Here is a 21,577-nt window from a genome sequence, read left to right on the forward strand (position 1 = left end):
GAATTTAATACCAGGAGTTTTAAAGGCAGTCAAGTTCAAATTCTGTCTCTGTCACTTGCTGTTAAATGGTAGACATGTAAATTATTCTCATTGGGTAATAGTTTTTTAATCTTTTCTAGAGGTTTATTTATTTACTTGGAAGATACTGGCTTTGGGATGTGGGAGAGATGGGAGCGGGAAAAGAAGGGAGACAGAGAGAGAGAGAGAGAGAGAGAGAGAGATCTTCCATCTACTAATTCATCCAAATGCCCTCAACAGCTGGGACTGGGCCAAGCTGAGGTCAGGAATCAGGAACCCATTCACATCTCCCACATGATGGCAGGAACCCAAGAACTTGGAGAAGCAATTAATGCCTTCCTAGGCACATTAGCAGGTAGCTAGATCAGAAGCAGAGTACTTGGGACTCAAACTAGCCATACAATGTGGGATGTAGGTGTCCTAAGCATCAGCTTAATCTGCTGAGTCAAAATCCCTGCCACATAATCCTCCATCATAAAATTGGAATATTAATTCCTAATGTGTAAAGCTGTTAAGAGGATAAACATCAAAAGGTAGATCTAGGCATATGAGAGATGCTCAGTGAACGATATATTCTACTGTCCTTTAAGATTATTTTCAGTTGGTGTCATCCTTTCTGCAAGAGGTTTTCTATTATGTAGATTTATCAAGAGGAAGTCAAAGTGATTGATGTGGCATCACTGAGCACTCAATGAAATGTCTGACTTTGGCAAGAGATGTGCTGACTCATTCTCTCAAATGTCAATGGCTGGTAGAGGGTTTGTCTCAAAGAGAGTCTTGCCATAATTGAAAATTCACAATCTCGGCTATGTATGTGAAAAGAGAACATCTCTAAAATGCCTGCAATTGCTGGTACCATATTTGTTCACAGACTCTCTGAACTTCAGGTGCACTCAGAATCTCTGAATAGCATCATTGCAGTAGGCACACAGTGAACTTACATGACTTCTCTAGGGAGACAAAATAAGTTGGAGACCAGAATGAAAGCCAGGACTGTGGATACCTCCTTGTAACCTCAGAAGTCTTCTGACTTTACTTTCTTCCATTTTATGGTGCTCTGATTACAGCTCTGAATCAAATAACTGGGGTAGCTATTGAGAAGAATGACTCTTTGTCATGGTCCTCAAAACCATCACACCAAGAGGCTGGATGCCATCCCTTATCTGAATTTATCTTTTGTTAAGGATTATGTTTTTTTAAAAAAAATTTAAATTATTTATTTGACAGGTAGAGTTATAGACAGTGAGAGAGAGACAGAGAGAAAGGTCTTCCTTTCCGTTGGTTCACTCCCCAAATGGCCACTACAGCCGGTGCGCTGGGCCAATCTGAAGCCAGGAGCCAGGTACTTCCTCCTGGTCTCCCATGTGGGTGCAGGGCCCAAGCACTTGGGCCATCCTCCACTGCCTTCCAGGCCACAACAGAGAGCTGGACTGGAAGAGGAGCAACCGGGACTAGAACCCAGCACCCATGTGGGATGCCGGCACCGCAGGCAGAGGATTAACCAAGTGAGCCGCGGTGCAGGCCCAAGGATTATGTTTTAAAACATTTGTTTACCATGTGAAATACTGTGATTAGAGATGTCCAAATGGGTTTCTGAGGTTTTTATTCCTTTTTTTTTTTTTTTTTTTTTTTTTTTTTTTGTGGATAGGGAGGCTAAACTTCAGAGTAATCAAGTGACTCATCCAGAGACACACCATTTATAAGAGGCAGGATTTAAAATCAGCATCTCACTCCAAAGACATTTTCCTCTTATTCATAGTTTGTTAACACATGTGCACCTGCTTCTATAAGAAGTCTAATGTTTATTCTAGATATAATCCACTCCTCTCCTATTTCTTTAAAGATTTATTTTATTTATTTGAAAGACAGAGTTACAGAAAGAGGTAGAGACAGAGAGGTCTTCCATCCGTTGGTCCACCCCCACATGGCACAATGGCTGGAGCTGCACCCATCCGAAGCCAGGAGCCAGGAGCCTCCTCCAGGTCTCCTAAGCGAGTGCAGGGGCCCAAGGAATTGGGCCATTTTCCACTGCTATCCCAGGCCATAGCAGAGAGCTGAATCAGAAGTGGAGCAGCTGGGACTAGAACTGGCACCCATATGGGATGCCAGCACTTCAGGCCAGGGCTTTAACCCGCTGCGCATAGTGCCAGCCCCTCCTATTTTTTTTAAATACTCAGAACCTATCATATTATTTTCTGGAAATTTTACTATAATGTTTTCTATTCTTTAAATGTGGCCTATTCAATAGAATTTATTTTCAAGTTATAGGGGAAAAAATAGTTCCAGCCACATCCAAGCACCAGGCTGTTAGTTGTAAGATTTTTTTCTTATACTCAGTCCCAACTTTTGGATTTGAGTTTTACAGAAATTTATTCTGGAGGCTTTAACAAGGCTGGCTTCTATGCCATCTCCTCTTAGGAAGCAAATCCTGGATGCTCTCCTTGCCACGAATGCGTAATGGCAGAGTACATCGTGTCATCATCCAAGGCATATCCTTTTGAGTGGCATATGCTCGTGGCTAGAGAAGAAACTCTGATCCAAACCCCACAAATAGTAGATGGAGTTTTCCATTTAAAACCATTATTCTTGGATTCTTTGCTAGTGAATTTCTGTTTCTTAGAATTGTGACTTTTTCTCTCTTATTACTGATGTCATCTTATTTTGGAGGTCATTTTAACTTCTCAAGTTCAATCCCAAAGGTACAATTGGACTTGATCATTGGTAGGATGTACAAGCATACTTTAAAAAGTTTGTGGACGAATGAAATTACAAGATATGTGTATTCTGGTGGGAAAAGTAGAATTCATTCATAGCTTTTTTCATAATATGTATTTTTTCATATACATTTGAAGACCTTTCAAAAGTATGGATTTTCAAATTTCTTTGCCCCCAAACAAACTTATCTTTTAATTCCATTGAACATTTTAAGTATCCTCATGTAATACTTGGTATAGTTGGGACTAGGAGATCAGACAAACTTTGTTCCCAGTCCAAGCAGTAGACAACATGACAGGTTCAAAAAAAAAAAAAAGTGGGGGGGGTGGTAGATATCAGAGGAGGTCAACTACTAGGGTTATTGGGATTTAGTAAAATGATGTTATATAATAAATGAGTAGTGGAGGTCAGAGAGACTCACACAATTGAAACATTGAGATTTAATGAGATGATGTCTATAATGGTCTTAAATATGGGGCTGAACTCCCTGCCAGTTTCAGTAAATGGCATTTACTATGAGTACCAAAGTCAATGAAAGAGCATTAAAAAAGCAGTACAAGAAGAATTGGTGAAAAGGATTTTGTTTTTATAAACCATTGCTTTCTAGGAACCTACATGGGCCCATAGTCTGGAAAAAGGAAAATTTTGACAAATAATATCAATTGATATCAATTATTATTAGTATTAACATAAAAAGAAATAGCTAAACTGCTACAATGTCCGATGATAAAGTGCAATGATAGATGCATGAATCCAAGTAGGGAAGACTTGCTTTCTTCTTTATTAAGAGAAGCATAAAGTTAAACAATAAGAGTCTTAGTAATATTGAGGAGCTCTGCATTCTATCACTTTCTGTGAAATTTAATTTCTCACAGTGTTATTTAGATCTTTAAGGATAAGGTGGAATAATATTTTCTTAAATGGCCTAATAAAAATCCCAGTACCAAACCTCTCACCTATGATTTAAAAATCATCTTGGAGGAATGATAGAATTTTGCATTTTTAGCAAATATCCCAAGTAATTCTATTGATCAAATGAAATTTGAAACATACCAGGCTAGGACAATATATCACTCCTTCCCACCTGCCTGCTGTAAAATCCCAAGAAAGTATGAGTTTCCACTAGTTAGGAAACCCTTTTTACCCAGTCTCAATTACAGAATGAAAAGTATTAAGTTATGGAATTGGATTCCACTGGTTCTATGTGTGTAGGAGGAGGCAATGAAGATCAATATAGTATGAAATATTTTTTAAAAAAATTTAAAACCCAAGTCATCGCTTTCCAGATTGGTTTAGATATGGCTAGACCAAAAATGAGAGGTAAATATATGACCTCCTATTATCTCTTAGAAACCTATGATTCCGCAAGTGTGATATAAGTTTTATGCATGATCTTCCCCGTTTATTCCACTTGTCTGAAGTCAATGAGTCATGAAAAACCAAAATTGCAATACAAATGTCAGGTTGGAAGACGTCTTTATTTTAATTAAAAGGATTTTTGTGAAAATATGACTTAAGCTTTTGTGTCTCAAAAGATGAGGTGGATTTCCCTGGGAAAAGATTCAAGAAAACCCAAGGAAATGGAAGATTTATTTCGTATTTAATACTTGGAAAAGAACAGAAGTCTCAATTCATTAGTCATAACCCAATGCCCAGTGATGGTGCTCATCTTGTGATTCGTCCAGAAAGATTAATGACTCTTTCATCTGACCCTTCCTTTCCACTCTGGTCTCCCACCTGCAGTCTGAGTTGTCTGTTTACCTCATGATGGTTTTGAGAGTCAAACAGACAGTTTAATTGTCTCTAACCTGATCTATACTCTGCAGGAACAACCTTTCTGAAATGTTGCTTTACAAATAATCAATTAATTCTTACGACTACAATGGCTCCCATTGTTTTGATAGGTAAATACTGTAAAATTGAAGATTCTCAGATGGATGGGATCTCACAAATCATGGCAGTCAGCTCTACAAACTCAAAGATGTTTGTATGGTATTCAAAGACCTCTTATTCATTCCACATGTTAGTCAGGACTTTTGTTTACAAATGACAGAAACAGGCTTGTGTGAAAAGGGAAATTTAATGATTCACAAAACCAAATAATAGAAAGGAAATAATCGCTAAAACTAGGGGCTTGAACATCATCAGTGTGCTCTGCCTGTCATTCACAGTTCTTCTGCTAGAACCCTTCCTGTGTGGCCTCTGATGGTTTTAGATTCACACCTTTATAGCTATTCAAAGGGCAGAAAAAAATCCTCTTTGGGTAATTTCAGTTGTTCATATCTATACAAAAGTCTGTGAATGTCTTGGGTAGAGATGAGGCAGTATTGGAACTATATGGTTGAATTGTGGTTAGAGTAGGGGAGAGCAATTTTCCAAAACAAAGAGTTCCTTATCAGAAAAAGTGAAGAGTCCTGGAGAAGCAAATCAATTTTATCTATTTACAACCCACAGTGTGTTAGGAGTCAAGTTCTGCAAGCTTATTTTATACCACCCTTTGCGTTTTTATACCAACCACATGGGACTAACCAATGTTTCCTCAACATGTTATATTCAGTTTAGCCTTAAGGGATTTCCCAGTACAATTCCTTATGTCTAAAATTTACTACTTATTTCTCTCTACCTGTAGTATCCCATGACACTAAGCTTAAGATATGACTTCTTGGTCTGCTCGGGAGTTCAAAGATGACATTTGTTGACTGTGCCATGTTTATACAACTCAGTCAGCACTAAGCATATACAATCTGTTATTAGAAATTCCTCTTTGATGTTTATATCCTGTTTCTCCAACTAGATTAAACCATCTTCAGGACAGATATGCTTAAAATCAGTTACAAAGAGAATTACTGCTTGCTATTATTATGATTAACTCTGTGTTTTAGAATTTCTTATATTTGGGAAGAGAAATTTGGAGAATAACAGCAAGGAAGTCAATAAAGAATTAGATCTTTGTTGCATTCAACATCAACAATCATGATCACACTAATGGAACAGATAATAGGTATTGAGAGCTTTGAGGAAAGAGAGAAGTATTGATTGAGTTTGGGCTTCAGTTCTGAAAATAGCTCCAAAGGGACCAAGTATGTTGGAAAGAAATCAGTTCCAAGGGCTAGAAAGTTCTGCACTGACAAAGAAAGGTTTGGAGTTCTTTTTTCTTAGGACTCTCCTTTTCTCTTCCACTCATCTCTAAAACCATGCATAAACATCTTATTTTGAAAAGGATATTTCATAAATAGCAAATTAAAACAACCAAAGGCAATGCTCCTGGTGGCTTACAACTGTATCTGTTGCATAGAACTGTGCATAAAATGCACTGTCTTGAACAATCTAAATTTGTCACTCAAAAACACTTTTTTTTATTTTTCACATTTTTTTTTTTTTTTGACAGGCAGAGTCAGACAGTAAGAGAGAGAGACAGAGAGACAGAGCGCAACGGCCGTTGCGCTGTGCTGATCCAAAGCCAGGAGCCAGGTGCTTCATCTTGGTCTCCCATGAGGGTGCAGGGCCCAAGCACTTGGGCCATCCTCCACTGCCTTCCCGGGCCACAGCAGAGAGCTGGACTGGAAGAGGAGCAACCAGGACAGAACTGGTGCCCCAACCAGGACTAGAACTTGGGGTACCGGTGCCGCAGGCGGAGGATTAGCCTAGTGAGCCACGGCGCCGGCCTCAAAAACATCTTTTATGGTATGATTTCTTTTTCTTTTTTGGCATAAAGAAATACTGTCAATTCTTAACATGCAAGGAGAGACTGTGTTAGGGGTACCAGGTAATTAGATAGAAGTTATTTCAAGAATCTAACCTATATTTTGGATAAGAGATTCTCAGACACTTACTAAATTATTAGAAATAATCAAATAGTAGTGAACAAAATGAACATGTATTATCCCTGGTTCAATGATGACACTATGTCATGAACCAAGGATCCTGATTCAGCCAATTTTGTGCAAGGCTGGGCAATAAATGAGAAGAGGAGGGAAAAATAATGGTTATATATAATTGAAGACTTCATAGTATATTTTTGCTTACACATCTAGAATGACTTTCAAATATAGTCTTTGTTCTTAACATTTTTTAAAATTTATTTTATTTATTTGAAAGACAGTTACAGAGAGAAGTAGAGACAGAGAGAGGCCTTCCATCCACTGGTTCACTCCCCAGATGGCTGCAACGGCCAGAGCTGTGCTGATCCGAAGCCAGGAGCCAGGAGCTAATTCCAGGTCTCCCACATGGGTACAGGGGCTCAAGGACTTGGACCATCTTCTACTGCTATCCCAGGCCGTAGCAGAGAGCTGGATGGGAAGAGGAGCAGCCAGGACTAGAACCAATGCCCATATGGGATGCCGGCACTTCAGGCCAGGGCTTTAACCCACTGCGCCACAGCTCTGGCCCCTGTTCTTAACATTTTAATCTATGTATCAGGAGTCTTCAAACAGTTCAAAAGAATGCATTTTATATTAAAAAAAAAACACTTGTGCATGGGTATAGAAATTATTTGGATCAAAATTAACCTGTCTTTTAATTCTACTTTTCCATAACACTTTTGAAGCATTTGTACTAACCCAGCAAAGAAACCTACAATTTGTGTAAGTTTCTAGATAGACAAGAGAAGACAGCGTATCTGGCCCTGTAGGAGAACTTGTACGTCCAATCCAATCATTCACATCAAGTCTTGAAACACCAAAATTAACTGATAAGTTTTGGCTTTCAACCAGGTCCATATAGGGCTGAGAGACATTGAGAGCTAAAATCAACAGTGCTCCCAAACTTTGCACAGAAAAGAACAAAGCTAAGTACATATCTATGCTTTTAGAAATCATTAGAGACCTAAGGTCACATAAAAATTAGTGATCCAAAATCCAAAAAGAGACAGTAATTCTGGATAGAGAAGACGTATAAATGAGGGCTTACATGGGGTACATGCAACTGGACACCAGTAAGCAGAATGAGCAGAAGGAACAATGAGTATGAGCAGAATGGTGTGGAAATCCTTGAGTGCTACAAAGATTGGGAAGTCTGCATGCTTTTGCAGGTTCTTTATCCCTGAATCCATTTGAGTACTCACAAAAAATCTTACTTAGAAGGAGGTATATTGCCTTGGAAGAACAAGCAGAAGCTCTGGGGAGGGCAAGAAACCTCACTCAGAGAAACAGAATTGTTAACCAAATAACAGAAGGACTGGCTTTAGGATATTGTTGACAACTCATTGCAACTGAGTCAAGGGAATGGGAGGAGGAAACAAGCCTATTCCTTGGAAGAGAGGAAGGATTAAGAGCTGAGTCCACAACTGTGGTGAAGGGCAGAAGTGAAAAGGCCACACACCCCAGGGAAACAGGCATATCTAGGATAGAGCCTTAATCAGAACAACAGAGGCTGTACGGCCACTCTCCGCTGTGAAGTTAAGAAACTTAAGGGTCTGGCACTGTGGTGTAGTGGGCTGAGCCGCCATCTGTGGCACCAGTATCCCATAGGAGCACGAGTTCATGTCCTGACTACTCCTCTTACAGCCCAGCTCCCTGCTAATGGCCTGGGAAGGCAGTGGAAGATGGCCCAAGTCCTTGGGCCTCTGCACCCACATGGGAGACCTGGAAGAAGCTCCTGACTCCTGGCTTTAGCCTGGCCCAACCTGGCTGTTGAAGCCATTTCAGTAGTGAATCAGCAGATGGAAGATCTCTGTCTCTCTGTAAACTCTGCCTTTCAAATTAATAAAAAAAAATAAATCTTAAAAAAATCTTCAAAAAACAAGTACAGAACACTGCTAGCAGAGGACCAAGGCTGTACAAAAATAAATAAATAAATAAATAAAAAGAGGCACAGCTCAAATGAAGACCTAAAACTCAGGAGACATTGCTCTAATATATTCTCACCACCCTAGAAACAGTCTATCTATAGCAATTTGAAATCTGTGATGCACAGAGTATAACTATAGCAACCAAAAAAATAAATTATAAAGCCACCCCGATCCCTAATTGAACTAATGTGAAGTCTTTCATTCTGTTCTGGTAGAGGGAAATGCATGCCCATTGCCAGGGATAGGACCAGGTACTTTGTTTTCTACTGACCTTCATAGCCTTTCTGGCTTCTAACAGAAATATGAGGCATACTGAAGACCCAGGAAGAATATCGACAGCCAGATGACAGAGCAGTCATAGGCATAATTTCAAGACCTACTATAAAGTGATAGCAATTAAGTAATTATGGCATAGATGAAAGGAGAGATTTTAAAGATTAATGGATTAGAATAAAGCTCCAGAAATATACCCACCCTTGTATTAAAAACTGAATTCTGACAAAGATGCAAAGGCAATTTAATGGAAAAATGTACTTTTCTCAAATCATACTGAAACAATTGGACTTAATATGCAAAAAATAAAAGGACTTCAATGCATATGGTATAAAAGTTAATTCAAAGTGGATCATAAAACTCAATATTAATATAAAGGAAATAGAAGAAGCTTCTCTTCTTTTTGTTTTAAAATTTTAATGCTACATTTTCAAGGGGTACAGTGTGATAACTTTAACATGTGGATTTAAAGTATAAAGATCAAATCAAATTGGTTAGCATTTTAATCCCCTTAAACTTAAAAAAATAATTAACAAGAATTGCAAAGAGTTATGGCGAACAGTATGACATTTCAATGAACGTCTATATTGATTACTGATCAAAAAAAGGTGATTAATGTTTCCCTCTGTCTTCATTTTATAATTGAAGACTGAGCTCTTCTCTTCCATTTGCTCAGAAAATATTTTGTAGGTTACTGTTACCTTCTGTTTCTGGGAGACGAATGCTAAAACTAGTGGGTAAAACTTCAAGGAGGAACAGTTCTCTGAGTCTCAAGGGATCTTCTCCCCAGGGTCACTGTGGTAGTTTAAACAGATTGCTTCAAATTCCATGCTCTCTCTTTCTCCAACCCGAGCACCTTAATTCCCCAGTGCTTTAGTGAGAATGGGCCTAGTGATTAGCTTCAAGTGAATATAGAAAGGGAAAATTTGTAACTTTACAGTAGAGAAACCTGGCAAAAACATTTTAGCCAACTTGCCAAGCTTAATATTGACAGAGATTAGTGATTCTGATATCATTTGCTCCCTACTATAATGTGATGAGAAGAGCTATTAATCCTGTGATGTTGTTCCCAAATATGAGAAAACATCAGACAAACTGAAATTGAGGAATAGTTTACAAAATAGCTGATCATTTCTCTTTTAGAAATGTTCAGTTGAGGGCTGGCGCCGTGGCTCACTTGGTTAATCCTCCGCCTGTGGCGCCGGCATCCCATATGGCGGCCAGGTTCTAGACCCGGTTGCTCCTCTTCCAGTCCAGCTCTCTGCTGTGGCCCGGGAGGGCAGTGGAGGATGTCCCAAGTGTTTGGGCCCCTGCACCTGCATGGGAGACCAGGAAGAAGCACCTGGCTCCTGGCTTCGGATCAGCGCGCCTTCGGATCAGCGCAGTGCCGGCCATAGCAGCCATTTGGAGAATGAACCAATGGAAGGAAGACCTTTCTCTCTGTCTCTCTCACTGTCTATAACTCTACTTGTCAAATAAAAAAAAAAAAAAAAAAAAGAAAGAAATGTTCAGTTGAGGAAGGACAAAGACAGAAACTGTTTCCAGTTAGAGCAGATGTGGCAAATAAATTCAATGTGTTGCCCTCAATTTGAATCCAAAGAGGCCATTGCTAGCAAAATCAGAGAAATCTAAATAAAGTTGGTAGTACGATCAGCAGTATTGTACTAAGATTAATTTCTCAGTTTGGTTAAGTGGAATATTAGTTATAAAGGATTATAATTTTAGAGGAAGCTCCTTGAAGGGTGTACAAGTGAAGTCTGAACTCTTTCTAATGATCTCTTAAAGCTAAAACTATTTCAGAATTAAAAGTTTTTAAAAGCAACAAAATGTGGCTGATATAACTTCCATGTACTTTATCTGCCTTTGAAGACAAACTCAACGTAAACTGAACCCAAAAGGGGAGCCAGATAATCCAACCAAACAAGAATTGGAATAATTTTGCCACACCACTAATAACTTGAAAATTTTTCTTTTTTAAATATTTATTTATTTATTTGAAAGTCAGAGTTACACAGAGAGAGGAGAGGCAGAGAGAGAGAGAGAGAGAGAGAGAGAGGGAGAGAGAGATCTTCCATCCAATGGTTCGCTCTCCAATTGGCTGTAATGGCCAGAGCTGCACTGATCCGAAGCCAGGAGTCAGGCACTTCTTCTGGGTCTCCCATGCGGTTGCAGGGGCCCAAGGCTTAGGCCATCTTCCACTGCTTTCCCAGGCCATAGCAGGGAGCTGGATTGGAAGTGGAGCAGCCAGGTCTCAAACCGGTGCCCATAGGGGATGCTGGCACTTCAGGCCAGGGCGTTAACCCACTGTACCATAGCACCAGCCCCACAAATTTTTCTTAAGCTAAGCTGATTTAGGTAGATCATTTCATTTCCTGAAAATAGGAATTTAGGTGGAAGAACTGGAACTTCTGAAGGGAAAGTGGGGGTTACTGTCCTGTCATCTGCTTATGCCTTCAGCACTCAATTTCCACGGCTTGTTCCATATCACTAGAGCAATGGTGGGATGCTGTTCCCCTGTTGGAGCCTCTTGACTTGCACTTTCAGTTTTCATTGCTTAAGATTTATGAGTCTGTGTTATATCTACCTCAATCTTCCCTTCTATCAGAGTGGCCATAACATCAGATTTTATAAATCAGGTGTTGATGTCTGTCGTCGCATTCTAAATCTTAGTAAAGTGAGGAAAAAGGAAACTAGAGTAAGAAAGGGTGGATATGGTGGAGCCTGTTCACAATGATAGCCCCTTTCTGAGAATTGCAATTCATGAGTGAGGACAGACCCTCACTGCCCATGCCTTGACATGAATCCCAACCTAAGACAATTAGATGAAGTTGGTAGTTTGGTTGGTAGCATTGCACTAAGATTAATTTCTTAGATTGGATAAGTGGAATAATAGTCATAAATGATAACAATTTTGGTGGAAACCCATTAAGTGGCACATAGGGAAACTCTGAACTGTCTTCTTAGTTTTTTTTTTTTTTTCTTTGACAGGCTGAGTTAGACAGTGAGAGAGAAAGACAGAGAGAAAGGTCTTCCTTCTGTTGGTTCACTCCCCAAATGGCCACCACAGCCGGAGCTGTGCCAATCCAAAGCCAGGAGCCAGGTGCTTTCTCCTGGTCTCCCATGTGGGTGCAGGGCCCAAGCACCTGGGCCATCCTCCACTGCCCTCCTGGGCCACAGCAGAGAGCTGGACTGGAAGAGGAGCAACCAGGACAGAACCGGCACCCCAACTGGGACTAGAACACGAAGTACCAGATCCGCAGGCAGACGATTAGCCTAGTGAGCCGCGGTGCCGGCCTGAACTCTCTTTTTAATGGTCTTATAAATCTAAATGTATTTCAGAATAAAGTTAAGAAATAGAGAGAAAAAAGGCTTCCATGACTTTCATTTGTTTTATCTCCTTTAGAAAGGAAACTCTGGGTAAACTGAAATGCCTAGGCATTGGAAATTTAAAATGGAAAGATATAGAGATGTAATTGCAAGAAAGAGTAGAAAGTTCCCCCAAGGGACCCAGAGGTTTCTTGATTCTGCCCTTTCTAAATCTTGGAGGCCATCTGTATTAGTTTCCCATGGCTGCTGTAGAAAATTACCACAAGTGGGGCAGCGGGTGGGGAGTGCATAAAACAAGAGAAATTTCTTGTGGTTCTGGAGACCAGAATTCCAAAATCAAGATGTCAGCAGGGCCATACTCCCTACAGAGGCTTTGGGGTATGGGATGGGGCACCTATGCCAGGCTGCTCCTAGCTCCCTGGACATAGGGCCACATCAGCGTATTACCACATTTGTCTTCACATTGTCTCCTTTTCTATGCGTCTGTGTTGTGTGTTTCTTATAAAGAAATTATCTTTATGACCTATGTGGATAATCTAGAATAATCACATCTCCAGATTCTTAATTATATTTACAAAGACCCTTTTTTCTAAATAAGGTAACATTTAGAAGTTCTGGGAATGATTAATGGATTGTACATATCTTTCTGGGTTGTCATTCAAACCAATCAATATACCATCCTTCCAGTTAGGTTTTTCTATTTCTTAAATAAAGTAGTGCTGTTTTCTATTGTTTGTAATCAAGAGCTCACTATTTGGTCTTTCAAATTTAGTGACAGCAATTTTGTGTGGCTTACACCATCTGTATTCCAAGCCTGATACCAGAAGTTCACCAATTTGAATGTATAAGAATTACTTTGGGACTTGTTTAAAATCTACATTTCTGCCCTCATTCCCAGTTTTTCAAAAAATCAGTCCAGAAATCTGTATTTTAACTACTCCCAGATGTTCCTTCTGATTTAAAACACACATACACACGCAACAATAAAACATTGTGAAAGCTTAGACTTATCAACATCCATCCAAATAAAAGCAAGAGGAAAAGCAATGAAAAATAATTTGAAAACTTTAATGATGTTTATATAGTAAAACTATAAAATCTTTTAAATAAGGTACATTCAATTTCTCAGAGCATCTAATATTCAGATAATTTACATTTCATACACTTTCCAACATTAAACCATTGACTAAATAATGCATTTTCTATAAAATGATATTACAGCTTATACAGATAAAATTATATTATAAAAAACACTCCACATAGGAAAAATGGCGGTATCTATTAGAAAATCCTACAAACTTTCCATTAAAAAATATATTTTATCTCTTTCATTTTTTATAATAATAAACAGAATATAATTTTTTCTTTCCAAAATTAAGTCTTACACCACTTCTCTTTAGGATGATAATATGTACAAACCTTCTATTTGAATGAATATAAATAGCAATACTGTAATAGTGTTACAGATATATTAGTAACTTTTACAGAAAAAAATATGGCTTTCTAATAAAAGCCGCTAGCACAGCTGAAATCTCAAAGCTATTTAAGTTACACATTCCCATATTTAGTAAAGCACAATGGAGTCTAGTTTTTGTTGTTTCCAGTTGAATTACTGCAAGCAGTAATAAGGGAAAATATAGTCAGTAGATACTGGGCCAGATCTAACAGTTGAATAAACTATTTGGGATTTATTGAACTTTTGGGGAGATGCTAGTTCCTTCTTCACGTCATAGTTTCTTTTACTGCCCTGTGGCAAAATTAGTCATTGGTGGTGAGAAAGAAATCATTGTCTCCCCTCAAGCGCCTGAGAAACAGTGTACCCAGCCATCAGATCTGGCCCTTGGGAAAGAATAGCTCGGTGGCTGATTTCGGTTATAAGCAGCTTATTTTTACTGATTGGACCTGGTTCCCTATCATCTCTAAAAATAGCTTCTGGTACAGTCTGTACATTGTGAAGCTGTGAAGGAACCTGATGGTCTTCCTCAGACTCTGAGTGACACTCTTGGGAAAGTGGTAGGTTTTCAAGTGCTTCAGGGCATGCATGAGGCCCTTCAAAGAGTCTTGGTCTCCATTCTTTGTTCTCCACAGACTGAGCAGCTTGGGGAGCTGCTCACTTGATTTGCAAGCCCTTCTTGCTTTTTCAATGGCTTCTGCTCCTACTTTCTTCCCGGGTAAACTCTCCATCAAGCTGCGAAGCTGATCCAAGGTGAGGTTTGCGTGCCCAATGTGCCGCTGCACACTGTTTTCACAGAGGTCAATATCTGCAAGAAACAAGAGCCCAAGGAGAGTTTACATCATTTATATTCATTTACTGCCATCATGAAGCCAGCCTGAGGCAAAGGAGTCTCAAGCAATTTCATAGTTTTACTTTAAGGGTAACCTTTTCCTTTCTTTTTTGGGGGGAGTTTGAGTGACATCAGTTATTTCTGAGAACTGAGATAAATCTTATTTGTGTTTCAATAGGATAATGTGTTATATATTCTAGGCATCCATCAGAGCTTTATGAGAAGCCTCCAACTTTGAAAATTAACACTATAAAATTACAGACATATCACTCTTAGTTTTCTAACAAATGACTGAGAATAAAACCTTAACGTTTCAGAAAGAGAAATAAAATATTCAAGTGATTTATCTTGTAATGTACACTTCATTAGTTGCTCTACGACAGAGGCACTGTTTGAAGAGTTGCTTTAACTACTCCTTAATAAGTATACTCCACACTGGAGGGCTGCTACCCTGAGGAGAATATCTGAAAACCTGAAGATATGAGGTCAAAGAATCGATGGATACACACAGGCTGGAGGATATTTCAGCAGTGAGCTTGAGAATAAACCTAAGAGGGAGTAACTTCCGTTCCTATTAATGACATAAATCATTTAGTATCTGTGAGCCCTCAGGCAGGTCAGCTCATTTTTCTGGACTACACTGTCCTCATTTGTAAAATAAGGAATTTGATTATAACAGTCTTGGATTCTCTACTTCCCTTTCTTTTCACTTCGGGGGGTAATGTATACATTCAAAGAATATTTTGGCTTGCCAAAAACAAAGTTTGCTCCTGGCATAAATAAAAGCATTCAGTTATCAAAGATGTTAGTTTCCTAAAAACTGTTGCCTCAGTTGCAGATCTTAGAGGTTTTTAGATAGTATAAGACTACCGGGTCACATAACTAATAGCAAAGTGTAGAATGAGATTATTGGCAATAACTACATTATGAATATCTTCCTCATCTCTCTCTCTCTTTATCCCACACACACACACACACTACTTCTAAAGGGGATTCTTTATTCTTTTTTTTTTTTTTTTTTTTTTTTTTTTTTTTGACAGGCAGAGTGGACAGTGAGAGAGAGAGACAGAGAGAAAGGTCTTCCTTTGCCATTGGTTCACCCTCCAATGGCCGCCGCGGCTGGCGCGCTGCGGCCCGCGCACCGTGCTGATCTGATGGCAGGAGCCAGGAGCCAGGTGCTTCTCCCAGTCTCCCATGGGGTGCAGGGCCCAAGCACTTGGGCCATCCTCCACTGCACTCCCTGGCCACAGCAGAGAGCTGGCCTGGAAGAGGGGCAACGGGGAGAGAATCCGGCGCCCCGACCGGGATTAGAACCCGATATGCCGGTGTCGCAAGGCGGAAGATTAGCCTAGTGAGCCGTGGCGCCGGCCTAAATGGAATTCTTTATAAACCACTAAAATATAACAGTACTTGGCTTTTAACTAGCCCTTTCTTCCAGAAAATTCAAATACTTTTCAGATCTTATCCCATTAAACCTCACAATATATGCTATTAAAATGGTAATTTCAATATCGGCTGTGTTATGAGGATTAATGAGAGGATATCTGAAAGACACTCAGAGCCTCTCAGACAAAATTTCCAAATCAATGCAACACAGCTTTTTGGTAGAAAAGAAGGTGATATCTGAAGTGGTTAAAGAATGTCTCCTAGGAAGGTCTGCAGGATAATAAAGAAAATAATAAGGATCAGGAAGCAGATTCCTTGAGGTCTCCTCTTGTATTTGAAATGTATTTCTCCTCTGTTAGAGTGTTTAGTACACTCTGGTAAGAAATTTGGGGGTGAAGGTGAGAATAAAACATTATGTGACTGCTCTAGGAATAGTATCTACACTATCACAATATGTAGTTTTTCAATCTAAGCGTAATTACACAGGGAAACATCACCCCCACAACAGGCACACAGTCTTGTTCCTGCTTTGTGATAATCAGGCATCTTTGATTTCTGGTTTAAGCGTTTATTCGGATTACCATACCTTGGATGATCTTCTTGACCATGTCTTGGTCTTTATTTTGATGTTTCCATAACTTCAGCAGCTGGAATGTTTGTTCTTGTGAACTATGCCGCCGTTTTATCCTCTCTACACTCTCAGCATTTACTTTGCTTCCAGGCAAATTGTCTACCAGGACACTGAGCCAGTTGGGTGTAAACTTTGTAGGAACAGCAAACCTGAAGAATGCCTCCTCACATAAGGTGACATCTAAAGGAAGATGACAAAACAAAGACTTACTCAATAAATGCATCCCTGGAAGTCTATTGGACAGACACCAAAAGAAGACACAATGCAGGATACACTTACAACAATAAGAAGTTTCAATAAAAGCATCCTTCTGTTGGCTGGTCAGTGCCAGAGACCAACTAGACCTATGTACTTTCCAATGTTTGTTTTTGAGCATGTTTGGGAGAGTGGAATGAATAAATGTGTAATAAGAATGTAATAAGGGTCAGCACTGTGGCATAGTGGGTTGAGCTGACATCAGCAGTGCTGGCATCAGTTATGGGTATGGGTTCAAGTCCCTGCTGCTCCACTTCTAATACAGCTTCCTGCAAATGTGCGTGGGAAAACAGCAGAAGATGGGCCCTGTACCCATGTGGGAGACCCAGAAGGAGCTCCTGGTTCCTGGCGTTAGCCTGGCCCAGCCCTGGCTGTTGCAGCCATTTGAGGAGTGAATCAGTGGATAGAAGATCTCTCTCTATATATCTCTCCTTCTGAATCTTCAACTCTGCCTTTCAAATAATTAAATAAATATTTAAAAAGAATATAATATTGGTATAAATAAATCATACCCCCAAATTCTATAATATTCACACTCTTAGAAGTTTACCTAAGTACCCAGAGGTACTTACAACAAGATCAGTATCAAAATAAACTTAATCAAGCTTTTAAAGAGCTTAAAGTGTAATCTGAAATAGTATATCATTTTATAAACATATACACCTATATGTGTATTATTTTACATCTGTATCTAACCTCTGCCTGGAAACAAAGAACGGCAAACCTGAAGAATGCTCCTTTATTCAGGGTAACATTGAAGAAAGGTGAGAAACCCAACAACTAGAATCCTGGAAGGTTTTTTTTGACAAACACAAACTAAGGCAGGGGATAGACAGAGACATTTAACTATGCATTCAGTGGGAAAATAATCAAATGTAAAAATATATCATTTAGAAAACAGTTGTAGTAGCCCAAGTGTCTGGGTAGAGTCAGTATATCCCAGGGATCAGGACTTTGTCTTTGGGTTTGAATCCTGGCTCTGCCATTCACTCCAATCAGTTCCACACTGACTTTAAACAAACTGCAATGTGAAAGTAAATTTTAAAGCGTATATAGTGATGTACTTGACACATGGTAAGTACTCACGAATGACAAAAAGAAAACTAGATATGAAATAAAGACAATGTTAAAGTAAGAAGTCACTTCTTTTACTAGCCCTTCCCTAATTTCACTTATTTATTTATTTATTTATTTATTTTTTTGACAGGCAGAGTGGACAGTGAGAGAGAGAGACAGAGAGAAAGGTCTTCCTTTTTTTGCCGTTGGTTCACCCTCCAATGGCCGCCACGGCTGGCGCACTGTGGCCGGCGCACCGCGCTGATCCGATGGCAGGAGCCAGGTACTTCTCCTGGTCTCCCATGGGGTGCAGGGCCCAAGCACTTGGGCCATCCTCCACTGCACTCCCTGGCCACAGCAGAGAGCTGGCCTGGAAGAGGGGCAACGGGGACAGAATCCAGCGCCCCTACCGGGACTAGAACCCGGTGTGCTGGCGCCGCAAGGCGGAGGATTAGCCTAGTGAGCCGTGGCGCCGGCCTTCACTTAAATTTTTAAAAATTCATTTATTCAAGAGACACAGAAGGGGACTGGGGAGAAAGAGAAAGACAGAGACAGAGACAGAGACAGGAACAGAGACAGAGTGAGAGAGAATAAGAGCAAGCTCCAATCTTTTGGTTCACTCTCCTAATGCCCACAATGGCTGGGGCTGAGCTTTCCAGCAGGACCTGGAAACACAATCCAGGTCTTCCATAGGACAAGCAGGAACCCAGATACTTGAGCCATCACTGTTCTTCCTAATATTTTTTGTTTGTTTGTTTGTTTGTTTGTTTGCATTGGTAGGAAGCTGGAATAAGGAGCCCGATACAGGAATCAATCCCAGGAACTCTGATGTGGGATGTGGGCTTCATAACTGCTAGGCTAAATGCCTGCTCCCAATTTAACATTTTAGATAAGAAAGCAGAAAGGCTAAGTGATTTGTCTAAGATTTTGATGGTAATTAAAAACAGAAAATGATCAGAATCCTAAACACGTAAACCCCCATTACTATACTTTGTATGCATCTATGCAGCACAGAAAGATATTTGTGGAAAGTAAAGTTGGTTAATGCTATTATAGAAAGCAGATTGCCTTTGATGTGATGAAACCTTGCATGAAGGGCTGAGATTAGTCTAGTGGTAGCAGTGACAGGGTAAGAGTACACCCAAGTTGATTCATTACTGATGTGGAATGCATCCAGATACCTGAAGCCTTTTTGTGCCAGGGACACCTGCTAAAGAAAGAGTTAAACAACTAAGGGACTTGGAATATCCACATAACACAGGCAATAATACCACAAGTAGCAAAGCTAAGTACACATTTCTAATGTGGCACATTTTGTATCACCTTAGTTCTTGGTTGTCAATGTATTCTTCAGCTAAAAACACAGTTTATCATTGAAAGTGGTAAAAATACATAACTAACGTTCTACAATTTGGACTCTGCTACGTTTGGCCTCAGCCACAAGCTTGACACTGTCTTTTACCCATGAGTAAGAGCTGATTTCAGTGTGAAAGGAAGGGAATAAAACCAGGGTTTGGGGTATTATCTGAGAAGACGAGGGCTTTTTGAAAGATTCTGTGTTGTGCATTAGCAATGATGGCAAGAGGAATAGTCTTAGCTGGCAACAATTCAAGAAAGGGAAAAAGTGAGATTGACTAATGTGGTGAGAGACACGTTTAACTTAGTGAAAAATAATACTACAAAATGGTAGAAAGTCAAAGATGTTAAAATATAATTACCTATTCCACATTTTTGAGTTGATTCACTGTTTCCAGAACATACATTGTCATGTGTTGCATTTCCTTTCTGAGTTAGCAGCAAACCAAGTGCACTGCAATTTGTGTGTTTTCGACAGGGGGCTTTAGAAGACATCTCATCCGAAAAGAATCCATCTGGACATCTTTTGCAAACTGTATTCCGCTCTGGGGTTCCTACAGGAAGTATCAAGCAATTTAGCACCTTCTTCTCAAATACCTTCACAGCAAATACCCTCTTAAAACACTTTAGAAAAGACTTTCTACTTGTTTGTAACTGCTACTTTTATGTTGCACAAAACTTCAACCATTTTCATGTTTCACTTCATTAGACAGAGAGAACAAAACTTCTACAGTCAACCCCTTAGGCAGTCTCCCCTCCTTGAAATACCAGTGCAAGTTTGTTTTGCTGTTACCTACAAAACGCTCATGAAATAGGAGAAGAAAGAGGAATAGGGCATTCATTAGTCCTGCTTCTGCTTGAAGTGGCAATAAGGCCTTGTTGTCAACCATATTCTTGACACAATTGTTCCTGGAAAATCATTAAGATAACTGCTGTGTGTCTGCTGTAATACCATTCTTTGAAATCAGGATCCATTGAATGTTGCATCATTAAATTCCAATCAGTTCCTACTGAAGTTCTTTCTTTCCTGAATCCTAATTGTGAAGCAACTCTTAAGTATGCTAACCTGGAGAAGTAAAAATTTACAGCATTATAATAAACTTTTTAAGGTGGCAATAAAGTTGGCTGCTGACTCGAAAGCATAAGCCTGCAGTTAGCCACATGGTAAATGGAAGATGATATACTATGGCTTAAACTGTTGAGTACAAGTAGTGAAAACAGAGAAGGATGATTACAAGGGCTTTTATTTCATGGTGGAAAAGTACTTGATAAATTTGGAGAAATCACTGATAGGAAAACACGAAGCAGTCAACAACTAAAGATGCTATTAAAAATAAATATCTTTAAACATTTGGCTGTATTATGCATGGGTAGATCATACATTTGTGTATTTGCATATGAAAATATCTCCATCTAGTGTGAGTTAGTTGAACAGATTTATATTTCAATATTCAAATGTAAATTTTACAGGGCAATTCTGGCTTATGCAAGATAACAAATACAAAAGAAACAAGTGGAAGCTATAGAAAGTTATTAAAACTTCATTTATTAAAAATCTCAACCCCCTACTTCAATGTATTTTTTTACCAAAACCAGAAGAAAAGGGGTTGGGGCAAGCAAAATTGATTGGGTCTAGTTTCATCTTGTGTTTCTTTTTTCTGACTGAAGGTTCATTGACTTACAAAAATGATATGGGACTGGCAGAAGAAAGAGAAAAGAAACTACTGCCTGAAATCTTCACATGTTAAAGGCTATTTCCATATTTCCTGGATTTTGGTGACATTTTCATAGGAATCACCATATAAAGCAAAGAGAGGTTTTTTTCTAATATTTTCTTAATGCATCACTCTCCTTGAATTCTATAAACCAAACAGTATTACAAGCATAGATATTTGAGTAGGGATTCCATGTCACTCTTTCATTATTGATTTACTAGGAATCACAGAACATTCTGCACACAAACTCATATGTCATTCTTTAGATACACCCCTGTGGCTTGGGTCTTCTCTTGCCCCCTAATGAGAAAGCAATATGAATTAAATGTCCTTTTAGGTAAGTTGGGCTTTAAAGTTCTTAACAACAGGAATCCAAGAATGATGGAACTCAAGTTCACAATACACTTGCAGGTTTCATCTAATGACCTTTCTGGGTAGGATTTTCCCCTTTATAATTGAAAGAACTTTTTTATAAAGAAACAATTTATCCACTAAGTTGTGATTCAGCCTTATTAGTGTTAGTGGGAATATAAAAATTATGACCAGGCAAAATGTGAAATATGAAAATGACGAGAGAATGTTGGCTTTACAGTGGAGAATTCACCATGCTAGTTGTAAGGGATTCCATAGGATTATAGAGCTAACTGTCAGAAGGTTATACACAAAATATAGAGGCAGAATCTAACTTCCAAACAGCAACATCAAAAAGGAGTTGTTATTAAATACATTTAGAGCAACACCACATAACCCTTCCTTCTGCTTGAGCTGGAAA

The 21,577-nt window shown here is 39.3% G+C and overlaps 2 protein-coding genes across 4 annotated transcripts in view; one reads left to right on the forward strand and one right to left on the reverse strand.

Annotated features, from left to right (window-relative positions):
- COLEC10 (collectin subfamily member 10) overlaps positions 1-21,577 on the forward strand; it is a 231,954-nt gene that overhangs the window by 7,899 nt on the left and 202,478 nt on the right. The window lies entirely within an intron of this gene.
- Positions 13,169-21,577, reverse strand: part of TNFRSF11B (TNF receptor superfamily member 11b) — a 30,237-nt gene continuing 21,828 nt past the window's right edge. Inside the window, exons 3-5 of the mRNA XM_002710603.5 lie at positions 19,453-19,644; positions 16,379-16,603; positions 13,169-14,382 (exon numbers count right to left, since the gene is read on the reverse strand). Of these exons, the coding sequence (XP_002710649.1) occupies positions 13,994-14,382; positions 16,379-16,603; positions 19,453-19,644 (806 nt within the window). The 3' untranslated portion in view covers positions 13,169-13,993. The remainder of the gene's footprint in view (positions 14,383-16,378; positions 16,604-19,452; positions 19,645-21,577) is intronic.

This window comes from Oryctolagus cuniculus, chromosome 6 (assembly GCF_964237555.1).
Source record: "Oryctolagus cuniculus chromosome 6, mOryCun1.1, whole genome shotgun sequence".
Taxonomy (NCBI): domain Eukaryota; kingdom Metazoa; phylum Chordata; class Mammalia; order Lagomorpha; family Leporidae; genus Oryctolagus; species Oryctolagus cuniculus.